The sequence below is a fragment of the Grus americana genome, chromosome Z, assembly GCF_028858705.1.
Source record: "Grus americana isolate bGruAme1 chromosome Z, bGruAme1.mat, whole genome shotgun sequence".
Lineage (NCBI taxonomy): Eukaryota > Metazoa > Chordata > Aves > Gruiformes > Gruidae > Grus > Grus americana.
Genome location: NC_072891.1, coordinates 27,155,001 through 27,168,845, shown reverse-complemented (window position 1 = coordinate 27,168,845; position 13,845 = coordinate 27,155,001). Strand labels below are relative to the sequence as shown.

Genomic DNA, 13,845 nt, shown 5'->3' with positions numbered 1-13,845 from the left:
AGCAGCGGGCTGGAGAGCAGGTTCTGCCTTCCAGGGGGATTTGAGGGGAGGAAGAGAGGAGGGAGAGAGAGTCAAAGCATTTCATCAAGAGAGCAAATGAAAGGTTCAGTGACATTATCGTTATGTATATTCCTTAGACATTAGGGGTGATGTTGTGTTTAGAGAGAAGTAAACCTATGTGGATATGTGCCAGTGTGGAAATGAATCCATATATACAAATGTAACTCTCAGTCTACTTACACACTGGGTAGAATTGCTCAAAGCTAAAACTCACCTTAAGGTAAGCAAATAAGGCCAGTTTGTAACAGCGCTAGTGCCTGGTGTTATCTACTCAGTCAGTAATAAGCTAATTGCTATTCAGCATAAATGTTCCCTCTCGAATTATATGGAATTCGCTCATTTATTTTGATCACTTTGCATGAATGAAGCAAAGCTGTTCATGTTGTTAGGTAGAACTGGTCAGTGCTGTTTAATTTTTATCTTTTAATATCAGGACAAGTGAGATTTTGTAATAAAATCATTCACACACAACCTGCAACATGAGTGAAACCTGTGGTCCCCTTCCCTTCTTCCTTTATGTTAAATACATAAGAGCATCAGCTTAGATGGTTTATGTTGCAAAGCTTCAGCTGGTGCTAAGGGTACATATAATTTCAAAAATCTCCAGGATGCAGAACATGAAGATCTATTGCCATGGAAACAAATGTTGTAGTAAAGTTGGGTAGGATCAAAAAGCTTTGTTTATAACTATGACAAGAGTTGCATTAGAATATGGAGGAAGTTATAAATGTCACAGGAGCGAGCATTAAGCCAAAGGACCTTTGTAAGGCCCCTTCCACACAACCGCAGCATTTGGTGTCAAGAGTTGGATCTTACAGGTTGCGTCTCAATCCCCTGACCCCAGCCAGAGAGAGCATTTTTCTCTACCATTAAAAAGCACATATTTTTTAAAGATCTTCCATACCACACTTTACGACATTCCTACATCATAAAGCTGTCTTGCTTATAGCAATATAAAGCAGCTGTAAAAATTACATGCTTGTAAACAACCTTCCATACATTTGGAAGAAGTAGAGTGAGATTTGCACTCCTCTGCATTTAAGTGGAGACATGTTTGTCCTCCCAGCAGGCCACGGCACAGGGAAGGGACTGCTTTGGGATTGGGATTGGGATTGCAGGGGCATCTGTGGGATAAGGGGGCTGGGTGTAGTCTGACCAGCCCTGCTCCATAGGTGCCCTGTGCACCTACATTTTTGATGGCTGATCTAAACTGATCACAGATTTAAAACTCGGAGCTAAACCTGGGTGCAGAGGGGCTACTGCTTGGCCCAAGGCTGGGCTGGGGACCAGAGGGAGGGCCGGAAAGAGGGACGGGGCATAGTGTCTTTTTACCCCAGGTGTTACCACGGTATGGGTTATGGTATGGACCTGTCTCACCTAGACTGGCCTACCTCAGGATGAGTATCCTGGGCTGTTTCGGCACCTGCACAAGCAGGCTCCTGCAGAAGGGCACAGGGCTGCTTTCTCCGGTGACCCCCAGCAGACTCACTCATGGCCTGGATCGCCAATAATTTATTCTGCTTTTATTTCTCTTTTAAATTAAATATGCATACATAATATGCACTTTGGAGCAGGCAAGGACCCTTCTGCGGGTGCCTATGGAGCTGGGCACTCTCAGGTGTGTAATTAAGAGGTGTGTAATTGATGTACAAGGAGAAGAGATCTCAGTGCGTTGCGCGGGGGGGGGGGGGGCAGAAGGAAAAAAGAAACCCAAACCGGGCAGTACGATGCTTGTCGAAGTCCTGCACTTTTATTTCCCCCGTGTCAGTTTGCACGGGAGTAAACCGAGGGTTTTCTCTTCCGTGGGATTTGCCCTACCAGCAGCCGCGCACTCATTTCAGCCTCGGCATAAAGCTCCGCGGCGAAGCGCCCCTCCGCCTCCGCTCCCGCCGCAATCCCAGCCCTCGTCCCCCGGCCCCGCACCGGCCCCGGGGCAGGCGCCCCCGCTGCCCGGCCCGCCCCGGCCTCCCGCCGCCCCGCTCTCCCTCGCCCATCGCCCCGCCTTGTGCCGCCGCGGAACTTCTTGTCTTGCAGTTTAAAGGCAAACCACGCAGAAAGATTAACAAAAGTTTATTAATCATGAAATATTAAAACTGTGATAAATGAAAGGCTTCAATGCAAAATTCAAGCAAGCAAACTATCCCCAAACTTGTGACAAAGGACTGAGTAAATCCACAGAAGGAAGTCCTGTCTTTTTTTTTTTTTTTGCTTGCAGTTCAAGACACCTCTCATATCTCACACACCACATCAAAATCCATAATTCTTCATATCACATACTGAAAATTATTTTATTTATCCATTCACATTAACTTGATATAAACGTGTCCGGAAAAGTCAAGTAATATGCTTTATATTAGCTCAAACATTTATTAAGAAACCCAAAATGCAATAAATAAGCACAGACAATAAGTTAAAACATATCACGAATAGACCAGTATGTAACAAGAATGCTTTATCTACACAAAACATCCTATTTCACATCGTTTGTTCATTCCTCCAGCGGCCCTGCCCTTCGGCGGGGTGACCGGCACATGCAGGCGGGCGGGCCGCGGGGCCGGGCCGGGCCGGGCGGGTAGGGGGCCGCGGCGGCGCCTCCGCCGGCGGCAGCGGAAGATGCAGGAGGGACAATAGCAGCAGGAAAGTAAATAAATGCGTAAATAAAGGTGGGGCAGATCGGCAACTCAACTGTCACGAAATCAAAAATCCGAAAAAGGGAAGTGCTCTAGCTTTTTTTTTCTTTTTATCCCCTTTGTGTTTTACTTTTACAAAAAGAAACTTTTTTTTTTCCTCCCCCATCTCTCGCGCTCTCTCTCGCTTATAAACGCTTTATCAAAACTGATTTGATTCTCTCTGGGGTCTCCGTACCGCTCCGCGAACCCGCCTGGCCGTCCCCCGACGGCGCCCTCGCAACGGAGGGAGCCGGCGGCAGATCGCTGCCCTTAAATAAACCGTAAAAATTAAGAAAACAAGATCAAAATGCATTTCTTTGCAAAGCCGATCTTTCGGCTGGCGGGAGCGCCGGGTCGTGGCTAGGGAGGGAGGCAGGGCCCGGCTCGGGGAGGCCCCGAGTTCTCCCGCCGCCAGGGAGAGGCAGCCGCCGGACGGGACGGGCCGCAGGAGGCAGAGGGGATGCGCGGGGGATGCGCGGGGGCGGAGGGGGGGGTGTGTGGGGTGTTTCTCGGCCCACAAACCCGTCCGTTGGCGTCTGATGTCAGATCCTGAGTCGACTCCCTGGTAAGTCAGGTGGGGGAAGGCGGGGGCCCGGGGCGGGCCGGGGCGGGCGGGCCAGGCTGGGGTGCGGGGCGAGGCGGCGGCAGCGGCGGCGCGGGGCGAGGCGTCAGCCATTAGGTGAAGCTCATGGAGACTGTGTGCTCTAGTGCTTTGCGGCGGAGAGAGGCGATGCTGGTTCCCCGCCACACGTCGCTGCTGTCCGGGGAGCTGCAGAGCTGGGGCGAGCCCGTCACGTTGCTGGGGCCAGGCAGAGAGGCAGGCACCATGCCGGGGAAGGCGGGCTGGTAGAGGTGCGACTGCAGCCCGGCGCCGTTGGAGCCCGCCAGGCTGTTGGAGAGGCCCATGGAGTTGGGCGGTGGCCCGGCCGCCAGGCTGCACTGGGAGAGGGACTGCGCCATGGCCTGCTGCCTGCCCAGCGCCGGCGGCAGCGGCAGCTGCGACACGCCCGGCATGGCGGCGGCGGCCCAGCGGGTGTCGTTGGCGTGGAAGGAGCAGAGGCTGTCGCCCATGGCGGCGGCGGCGGCGGCGGCGGCCGAGGGGAACTGCGGCAGCCCCGGCGTCGGCAGCAGCGTGCCCGGGGCGCGGAAAACGTTTGTGGTCTTCTTGCGCTTCTTCCACTTGGCCCGACGGTTCTGGAACCAGACCTGCGGACGGCGGCAGCGACACGCACCGTTAGCCACAACCCACCCGCGGTGCGGCCGGGGCGCGGCTCGGTGAAACGGGATATTCCACCCCCGCCCCGGCCTCCGCCCCGTCTCCTGCCACCCCCTTCCCCCCCACAGTATCTACTCTCCCCGGCCGTTGTGTCTCCCACGGCCGCTCTTCACACCCGCCGTCCCACCTGTGTCCCTGTCACAGGTTGACGAAACTGTTGGAACTTTTTATAACCAAACTTATCGATGTGTCCGTCCCGGGACGAAGCCGCCTGCGGCCGCCCTCCCTCGAGGGGAGGGAGGCTGTGGGAGAGGAGCCTGGCCACCCCCAGCGAGGGCGGGTGCGGGGGGAAAGACTGGCCCACGGCTCATGTCCTTGCGTGGAAGCGCCCCCGAACCGCTACCGGAGCGGGGCGAGGAGCCTTGCCCCGGGCCAGACCCCCGCCCGGCTCCCAGGGCAGGAAACCCTCCCGCCAAACCGCCCGCATTTGGGTTTTAAAAAAAAAAAACAAAAATCGAAGGTGATTTAGGTAAGCGGGTGCTCGTGATGAAGGCAGGGATGACTTGTTGGGTGTCGCCGCACCGCTGCCGAAAGCACCGGGTAGTTGTTGCGGGGGGAAAAGCCGGCTCCGCTTCAAATCCAGACGAGCGCAGTGCCCGGACCTGCCGGAGTCCGTGGATTCGTGCTACGTACCCAGACTGAGAAACACGGGCGCCCATTAGCGGGAATGAACAGCCGTTAGGGAACGAAATGTTATATGAATAATCGAAAAATCGCGTTCAATTATGTTTTAGTGTTAATAGTTAAATTGCGGCTACAAAATCTTTTTATGTTTCATGGTTTACTGGTGTTGTAAAGAATCTCCATCAGGTCTGATCGCCTCAGCTCATAGCTACGCTGCATATGCTTTTAAAATGTGAATGTTTCCAGTTGAAAACTGGTGCATGACAGATTAAAACGCAAGGAAAACCTGGGGGAGATTTTGAAAATGCACACATGACAACTCTAGAAATATATTAACCACAAGCGTTTTGCAACTTTGGCCTCCTTTTAAAATGCAACTAGCCCCTGAAAATTATTAATACAACAGTGAGAATCTAATGGAGGTTGGAATCTAAAAATCTACCTTGATGATGTCTGCTGTTACAGTAATATAGACATACTGTAAATGTATTTTAAAATATATAGCCCATTTAATTCCCCAGCTATAAATGGGTTAGAGAGAGAGAGAAGGGGAGACAATATCACTTTTGGTTTTCTTTTTTTTTTTCTTTTTTTTTTTTTTTCCCCAGGAGCCGAAGCTTTATGAAGATCTCATTGGAATCCAGCGGATGATTAATGTGAAGATTTGGAAGGAAATCTGGAGAGCTGTATTAAAGCTCAGATCTCAGGTTCATTTCGATCAGCCAGCCGTGAACTCTGGGCCGAATTCATTACACTTTAATAGTGCTGGGAGAGGAAGAAAATGCAATTTCTCATTCCATTAGAAAACTAGAAAATACTCTCAGCTTGTCCCCTATTAAGATGTGGCAGGTGACGGGACCATTGTGGGGGACACGGTCAATGGAATTACAGCACATTATTTTTGTTCCTATAAAATATTGAAAGGCAAGCCTGACTGTGCAGAAGTTATTTCACTGATTTGGTTTTTATGTAAATAAAATATTGAAAGTTAATTAATCCGTGCTAGAGACTAATGATTATGCTTATTATATTGCATTTGATCGCATAATTTGCATGATTCTCGCATTGCTGCTTAATAAGCCATTCCAGGTTATAAATAATTCTGAAATTGGTTTCTAATAATGGCATGCTATAAAAAGAATGGTTTTATTACAGCAGCCTGAAAAGCAGAGCAATATCAGACGTGGAATTGGACTCCCGTTTAAGCACCAGCCGCTTTAACAATTATTTAAATGTATCATATACATTAAATATAGATCTAAAATGAGGAAAGTGGTGATTTATCCTAGCATCTAAAACCCTTAAAAACATATACAGCCGCTATAAATTAAATATTTGGAGTATTCTTTAATCAGTGTGGAGCCCACATACTGCAAGGAATGTATAGGCAATCTGTTAACTGTAAAGAAAACTGTAAAGTACTCGTATAAGAACATAAACCAATTACTATTTAATTTAAATTTGGTCAAGGAGCAGTGATACATCGGATTGCGAAGTAAATACATTTTACATAAATTATTTTGCCTTAGATTACATAATGTTAATCATTTTGAAGTGTTAATTAAGAAGGTTATGTTGATCTGATTACTTTTTAAACTACAGAACATTATTGTAAAAAATATTTAAATTGCCACTCTATTAAACTGTTTTTATCAGCAGTCTCGAGCTATTAGCATTGGTTTAAGATTATGCCGAGGCCATTAAAACACTTTGTCTTTCTTCCTACGAATTTCTGTGATGTGCTGTTAGAAAATAACTATTTCCATTTTATATTTTACTTCATTTACCACACTCCTAATATTGAAATTGGTATCATTAACCTTTGAGAAACCCAATAAAGTTTAATCGACCTCGTTTTCTTTTTTCATAGAGTCAGTTGTCCAATTATATTTTATTTGTGAATCTAATTTCTTTCTTAATTTAAACTAATTATAGTCCTGTGTAGGCTCAGTCAAATTGTTTTACTTTTTAAAAGCAAGACATGCATTTTCTGTCACGTTCGAGAACGGAGTCTGTTTCCGTTCATAAAAACGTTCATTTAGGGATTTATTTTGACGAGTCTTTATTTAGCTGAGGAGCCTAGGCTTGCCGAGGGGAATATTGAACACCGGCTGCGGTAAAGTGCGGCGGCATCCCCGGTGCGCTGAGCTGAGCGGGGATGCACATCCCGCAAGTCCTTCCATTGTGCAGGCTTTCGTTCCTTGGAAGAGACTCGCCCAGAAAGTCGCTAAAACATCCCTCTACACACAAAAGCCGCATCTGAGCAATCTAGCGGTTAGATCCATCTCCCCCTTTTCCAAATTTCGTTTACATTTATTTGACTAAATAGTTTCTAATCTGCCTGTGTGCAACTATATGTATGTCTATGTGCATATGTATATGTCTGTACTTTAGAGAACGAAGTACATCCTAGATGTTGAAGTTACTCGGAACCCCTACCGTCCCCAGTCATTAGAAAAGCCGGTACGGGGAAACTCCGAGTCCACATACAACTGTCTTTTACCGGAGGCTGTGTGCCTTCCCCTGCTCCCCACCCCCCCCGCCCCCTCCCCTCCCGGCGGCGGGATCCGGGGCACGCCCCGTCCCGCCGGCGGGCAGAGCCGTCGGCAGCACCCTGGACAGCGGCCCCGCGCCCCCTCCGCGGGGAGCCGGGCAGAGCCGCCGGCAGCACCCTGGACAGCGGCACCGCGCCCCGCTGCTGCCGCCGCCGGACCCCGCACCGGGAAACGGGGCCGATTCCCCACCGGTTTGGGCTCGCCTCTTCGCGTAGAGCTATTGTGATGGCTGAGACTCGCCCCTCTCGGGCTGTGCCTCGCCGGACTTTCTCCTGCCCCGGGTTGGGTCGTGGAGCTGAGGGGAAGCGCCGCCCGCGCCCCGCTCGGGACCAACCCAAGGGGACAGCTTTGCGGAAAGGTAGAAGGTGTCCGGTTTCAAGGTTTCCTGACCAAACTGTTGCATTCAGGGGTTAGTTTTCTCCCCCCCGCCGTCGGGCTGAGATTTGGGTGCACCCACCCTCCCGACCCGTTTGTGTCTTGCCTCGCTGCCGGCCGCGCAGCCGTCAGTGTGCCCGGGGAAGGGACCGGGGGGCACGGCGGGGGTGGGGACTACGCGGAGGCGGCTGCTCATACCTGCACCCGAGACTCGGTGAGGCCGATGCGCAAGGCCAGCTCTTCCCGCATGAAGATGTCCGGGTAGTGGGTCTTGGCGAAGCTCCTCTCCAGCTCGTTGAGCTGCGCCGGCGTGAAGCGGGTGCGGTGCCGCTTCTGCTTCTGCTGCCCCTGCTGCTGGCCAGCCTGGCTGGGGTTCTGGCCGCCCTGCTGGCCTTGCTGCTTGTCGGGGTCTTTGGCGCTGACGGCTAAGGAGCTGGGGTTGGATCCCACCGTGGTGATGTCCTCCCCCGGCAGCAGGGTGGTGCCTTCCACCGTGTCCGAGTTGGGAGCCATGTCTCCCGGGTGTCCCCCCGGATCCGAGCCCCCTACGCCCAGCCGACACTTCACCGCCTCCCGGTGTCCCAGCAGCTCGGCTGCATCTTTCATCCCTGCGAAAGCAAAGGAGCCGCGTTCACTCCCTGCATGCGGGCATGTATGCACCAGAGCCGCTTTCCAGCGCACCGAGCCGGCGAGAGGCATCCAGCCACCGCCTCCGCCCCGCCGCCCCCACCGCCCCCCGGCCGCCCGCCAGCCCCGCAGCCCGGCTCAGCCCCGCAGCGCCCAGAGCCCCCGGTCCGGCGCAACTCGGGGCGGGTGGGAGAAAACTTTACACTGAGCAGCTCCTCTTCCTGCTTAAAAAAACAGTTCCCTCCCGAGCCTCCCCATACGAGACCAAAGGAGAGGAAGGGGGAGGGCAAGTTTTACCGCGTTCAGCTTGGTTTTTCCAGCGGGGCTGGTAAAAGAAAGAGATGGAAAGAAAGAAATAACACTCGAGCCGCCCTGCTGCCCGGAGCTTTACCTCCCCGACAAATGTGCGGGGACCTCGGTCGCCCTAGCCGATCTTTCCCCTCTCCTCTAAACAAACGCATGAATAACCATAAATAGGAAGATGCAGATATTTATCTTTTTTTTAAAGGAAATGAAGGGGAGAGGAAAGCGAGCAGACGAGCAGGAGAAGGCCACCCAGAACTCCTCCGTAAATACCATCGAGATCATCTGTCCTAAAATAATAATAATCATCATCATAGCAATAATGTGTAGGTATGTATATAAAAACAGGGGCGAGAGAAATTAAATGATCCACAACTCGCTGTAGATCTACATACTCCGTAGGTCTCCCTCTCTCTCTCTCTTTTTTTATGTTAAATCAAATTAAACTTTAATACAGTACAATTACTTTTAAAGGAATTAGCCCATTTAGATCGCATTAAGGTAAAATAAGGAACAAATTGTCAATTTCCTGCCCCGGCTTCCTCCCCGCTCGCCGCCGCCGCTGCCGGTGCAGCCGCCGCGGGGCGGGGGGGTGCTGGGGGAAACTCACCGAGACGGGCGTCCAGGAGGTCGGCGTGAGACAGCATCGCGCACCGCTCCAGGGCGAAGGCTGTTCCCCCCCAAATTTTAGCGGCCTTAAGTTATTTAAAATAGATATAAGATATAAGATATATATATATAGATCGCCTAAATGAAAGAAAATTCGGTGTGTGGTTAAAAAGGGGGTCTCTTGCATTATAATGTCCTTTAGAGAGACGGGGAGGTGCTTAACACTTCAATGAACCCGTGAGCAGCTCGGCGCGGGGACCAATCAGGAGGGCAGCCTGCAAATGTCAGCGCCCGGAGCGCCCCGCTCCGCCCGCCCGCCGCCGCCGCCTCCCCGGCCTCCCGCCGCCCGGCCCGGCCCGCACCGCGCCGCCGCTCCCTTCCCCTGTTCTGCTCGCCTTCACCGCCCTCCTTCCCCCTCTCCTCTTCTCTTCCAAATGCACATTTGTCACTCTCCTCCCGCTCCGGGTCACCTCTGATTTATTGGTTTTTTTTCTTGTTTTTTGTTTGTTTCTTTTAAAATGCCTCCTCGGAGCGCACCCCTCGGACCCTACCCGGTCTGGCTCCCGGGGGTGGCTCGCAAGCCCAGCACCCACCGGGGGGATGTAAATGGGTGAGCGTGGGCGGTGGCGCGGCGCGGGGGCGGGCAGCGCTGGCCCCGCTCGCCGGCCGCCCCGGGAACGGGGATCGGGGTCTGCGGTGGAGACCGCGGCCCGGCTCTCACCCACCCACCCGCCGCCACCGGGCCCCGACGGCTGTGGGGCGGCGAGGAAAGTGAAACTTGCGCGAGTTCCCGCACAGGCTGCCCTGGCCCCCGGGGGTCCCCGTCATCCCGGACCGGCCCCGCTCGCTGCGCAAGCACACCGCAGCTCGGGAGAAGGGAGCCAAGCACCGCGCGTCCCGGCCGCCCGGGGAGCGCTGCATCCCTGGCCGGGATTTAAAAGCCCGTAATACCTATTTTTTTCGGGTAAAGTTTCCAAGTTCGGCTAGCCTACAAACTCAGTTTAAAGCAGTAAATAAAGTTAAATGCTTCTTATTTTCCTCTTGAATATGTTAAACTACTTGAACAATTTAAAGTGCTTTGCACAAGTGAAGCGAACCATTTCTAATGTTCTGATTTTTCAAAGCCAGCCAACAACAAAGTTTAGATTAGTAATATATTTCTAACCAGAGTAATTTTCAAGATCATTAGGCATTTATGTAATTAGTGCCAAATCTATAAGCTTTTATTACGATTATTAGAGTAAAATCAGTATAAATTTGTACTAATTTACTACTGTTTAGACTTGGCTGTCAAGCCAAGAGGTTCTTATTGTAAATGATAACTGAGGAAATTAAGTGCAAAATTCTGTACCATTTCTGATCCACTCCTAAACTATCCGTTTCAATTGTATTTGTAGCAGAACATAATGCCCTTTTAAAGTTATTTGACTCGTATTTTTATTTGCAAAACAAGAAAAATACCCTCTACCCGGGCACAATGAAAACTGATATTTACTACTTCCAACTTGATTAACATTGATTTTTAATTCAAAAGTGATGCAATTAAGATTATTCATTTAGTGCAAATAAAGCTTCCACCAAAAAGGGAGCCCAGTGAAGTCTGTGTTAAATAATACAGCGCCAATGGCTTTTTTTTCCGCCATCCAATTGACTTACACAAAACATTGTAAATACTGCATGCGAACAGATGCAAGAGTGGTTTTGTTTGCAGCTCAGATGTGCAGGGGTTTCGGCAGCGACTGAACAAGGAGACAAAGGAACCGGCCGACCGATCTCTAGGGCAGTTTTGCTGCTTTTTTTTTTTTTTCCCTCCTCCCTGCTCAGGCTACATTGATTCAATTCAGCTTTCGAGACGTCGGGCTGTTGCAATGAACCTGGGTGCCGGGGAACGGCCGCTACCAGGAGGGAGAGACACTCAGAGCCGGGCCACAATTTAGCTGGAGAGAGAAAGAAAGAAAGAAAGAAAGAGGTGGAGGTGGGGTGGGAGTTTCGGAATTTTCTTCCTTTTTTTCCCGGTGGGACTGGGGACGGCGGAGATGACTCGCTTGTTTTGCTTTTTCCCTTTGAAAATTATTGTCTATGTGCAGGTCCAGGGCAGGAGAGGAAGCCCTGGCGGTGAAAATTCCTGAGGGTCGCCCTCCCGGCCCGCTGCCGGACGCCGGGACCCGCGGAGCGCAGCCCGCGGAACCCGCTGAGCCGCCGGCGGAGCGGCGCGGTGCGGGCCGGGGCCGGGGCCCGCCGGCGAGAAGTCGGGCCGGGGCCGGCGGGAGCCGCGGGGAGAGCAGCCTCTCGCGGCTGCGGCGCGTCTGGCCCTACCTGGGGCTGGAGTTACGCGAGTGGTCAGGGGTCGGCCGGGGATGTTTGGGGTTCAGTTTTAGCTATAGCTACTGGCAAACACGTCCGGGCGCTGCAGGTGCCTGCAGCCGGCTTCTGCCGAGCGTGCCGCGGGCAGGGTCTCACGGCGTGCGTGTGCATCTATTCCGTGTTGTTGTATGTTTCAGGTCGATAAATAAATGTGTAATAGTTAATGCGCAGACACATCAGAGTAATAACAATGGGATGAAATCAAAGGATTATCAATCTCTGTTAGTAACTGCTGAATAACAATGTTGCGGTGTGATTGATAGCGCGCTTCATTTTATGACTTTTCTATTGCTCTTGATTTTTATAGCAGTATAAACAAACTAAATCATTTCTTCCAAGACTTCAGAGCGCAATCGTCTTAAGGGAAGGGGGAAAATCACAGAAGGAAGTCTGCGGGAGAGAAAAGAGCGGGCAGGGCTGACACTTAAGCGTGTCAGAAAGAAAATGACAATGGGGCATATGTAAAATACTCTAATCACATTCCGCTTCCGCGCACTCTTGTTTTGTCAAGTGCCAGAATTCACCTGGGCACTCTCGGAGATGTATTTACAAGGATTTTATTCCCCGTCATCTTTCCATTTTCCCAGTTTAGCCAGAAAACTGCCAGTCAAGTACATTCCCTGTTATAATTTACGGTATTCCCCACATGATCATAGGAACTGAAGTTCCTAACAAGAAAAGGCTTTAGCACAATGGCCCAAAATCTTCAGAGTGACAAGAGTGTGTTCAGAAATCACTTCAGCGCAAAGTAAAAGGATTTTCTATGACGGATCCAGTGATTTTTCCTCAATAAATAGGTTTTAGATTGTTACACACACGTAGAACTGGAACAAAGGGAACTACCAGAAAATATATTGGTTGCCCCTAATAAAATTTATTTAGACAGTTTACTTCTCATAAAAAATAGAGATTGAATTTCGTACAGGAGCGCCTGCCAAGGGGCTAGGCATTGGGAGATCATCTCCCCCCGCACCTTCCTTTTCTTTCCTTTCTGTTGCTTTTCCAACCCTCCCCAGCCCGGCGGGCCCGATCCCGGGGTCCCGGCCGGGGCTGGCTCTCCCCTCCCCTCCGCCCCCCTCTCCTGCCCACACTGGCCGATCCGCCCGAGTACGGGCCGCGGGAGCGAGGCGTGCCGCGTTTGGGAGCAATACAACCCTAATTCTCCGGTGCCGTGACCCTGGGAAGAAAGGGTAGAGAACTTTCCAACCCCCAGAGCTCTCCCCCTCCCCGCTAAACTCAAGCCCTGATTGAATGAGGCCGTAATACAAACAAGTGTATTTAACCAATTCTGCTCTGATTTAGGAACAGAACCTTCTTTTATCAGAATAATTATATTTGGAGCGAGAAACACGCTAAAATAAGGTTAAACTGCTAAAGTCAGCAGGGTGGCTTGGTGTAAATGGCTGATAAGGTTTGTAATTTGATATTTTATTTATGTATTTATTGAGCATCCATCCAGTTAAGAGGGCTGCTATATGCAGAGCACCGTAATTGCTTTTTACACTTAGCAACGCTCCCAGCGTTTATCAAATGTAACTTTTGGTTGCCTGGCTTGTTCGCGCGGCTTTTTTTTTTTTTTTTTTTATTTCCAGACAGTAGTGCTGAAATATCGGATATTACTATTCACATTCCCGCTTCTCAGTGCTGCATTGTAACATTGTTCGCTTTAATGAGAAGCGCCTCCCTCAATAATTAACGACCTCACATTTCTCTATTTTCTTGCCTGATGAAAAGAATCAATTTTAATTCGTTGTAAATTACAGCTATGCTTTTGAGTGTTATTTGCTTACAGAAAACAAATCAAGTGACTTAGGCTCCTGTTTACTTTTCCACATCGGCATACCCTAAACACAAATGACAAATCAAACTATATCCTTTCGTTAGGCGTAATTTGGAGTTAAGAAATGGAAAAACATAAACACGTGTTTTTATTTCAATCAACCCTCTCGAAAATATGACTTCTCTGGAAATGAAGGACAAGGCTGCCAGCAGCTACAGATCCCAATTTATTCATTCTAGTCAGAGCTAAATGTGATGATCATCGCTGCTTTACGACATTAGGCTGCATGCAGCATTTTGTAGCTGCAATAAATATACTTCTTTGAAAGCAACTTTATGAAGTTTAAAGGCATCCGAGGCAAGAACGATCGCAGCTGCTCAGAAACGCAGTCGCCAGGTGTTCCGAAAACAGCCTCCCTGAGGGCGGCGGGGAGAGCTCGGGTCTTCTGTCATCTGTTCTCAAACACGGTTAAGAACAGCGTTTTCCTATTTGCTTATTTTCTAAATATCTGCATCTCGCCCCGGCTGAGTCAAAGGCAGCGCCTCCGACTGTCTCCTGGCTGGCAGGCTGCGGGGAAGCTCTCGACAGCGAAGCGGTTGCTTT

At 50.5% G+C, this 13,845-nt stretch overlaps 1 protein-coding gene across 1 annotated transcript; it reads right to left on the bottom strand.

Moving 5' to 3' along the window:
• Positions 1 to 3,404: 3,404 nt before the first annotated feature.
• Positions 3,405 to 9,136, bottom strand: OTP (orthopedia homeobox). Its single transcript, XM_054811078.1, has 3 exons — positions 9,100 to 9,136; positions 7,758 to 8,167; positions 3,405 to 3,935 (listed from the first exon to the last, which is right to left on the bottom strand). Exons 1-3 carry the CDS (start codon positions 9,134 to 9,136, stop codon positions 3,405 to 3,407), a joined length of 978 nt encoding a protein of 325 aa, XP_054667053.1.
• Between the last annotated feature and the right edge of the window lie 4,709 nt (positions 9,137 to 13,845).

Coding starts and splice junctions, on each gene's coding strand:
- OTP (XM_054811078.1), bottom strand. CDS start 9,136: ATGCTGTCTCACGCCGACCTCCTGGACGCCCGTCTCG. Junction 8,168..9,099: donor CCTCCTGGACGCCCGTCTCG/GTGAGTTTCCCC, acceptor TTGCTTTCGCAG/GGATGAAAGATGCAGCCGAG. Junction 3,936..7,757: donor TCACCGAGTCTCGGGTGCAG/GTATGAGCAGCC, acceptor CGCCGTCCGCAG/GTCTGGTTCCAGAACCGTCG.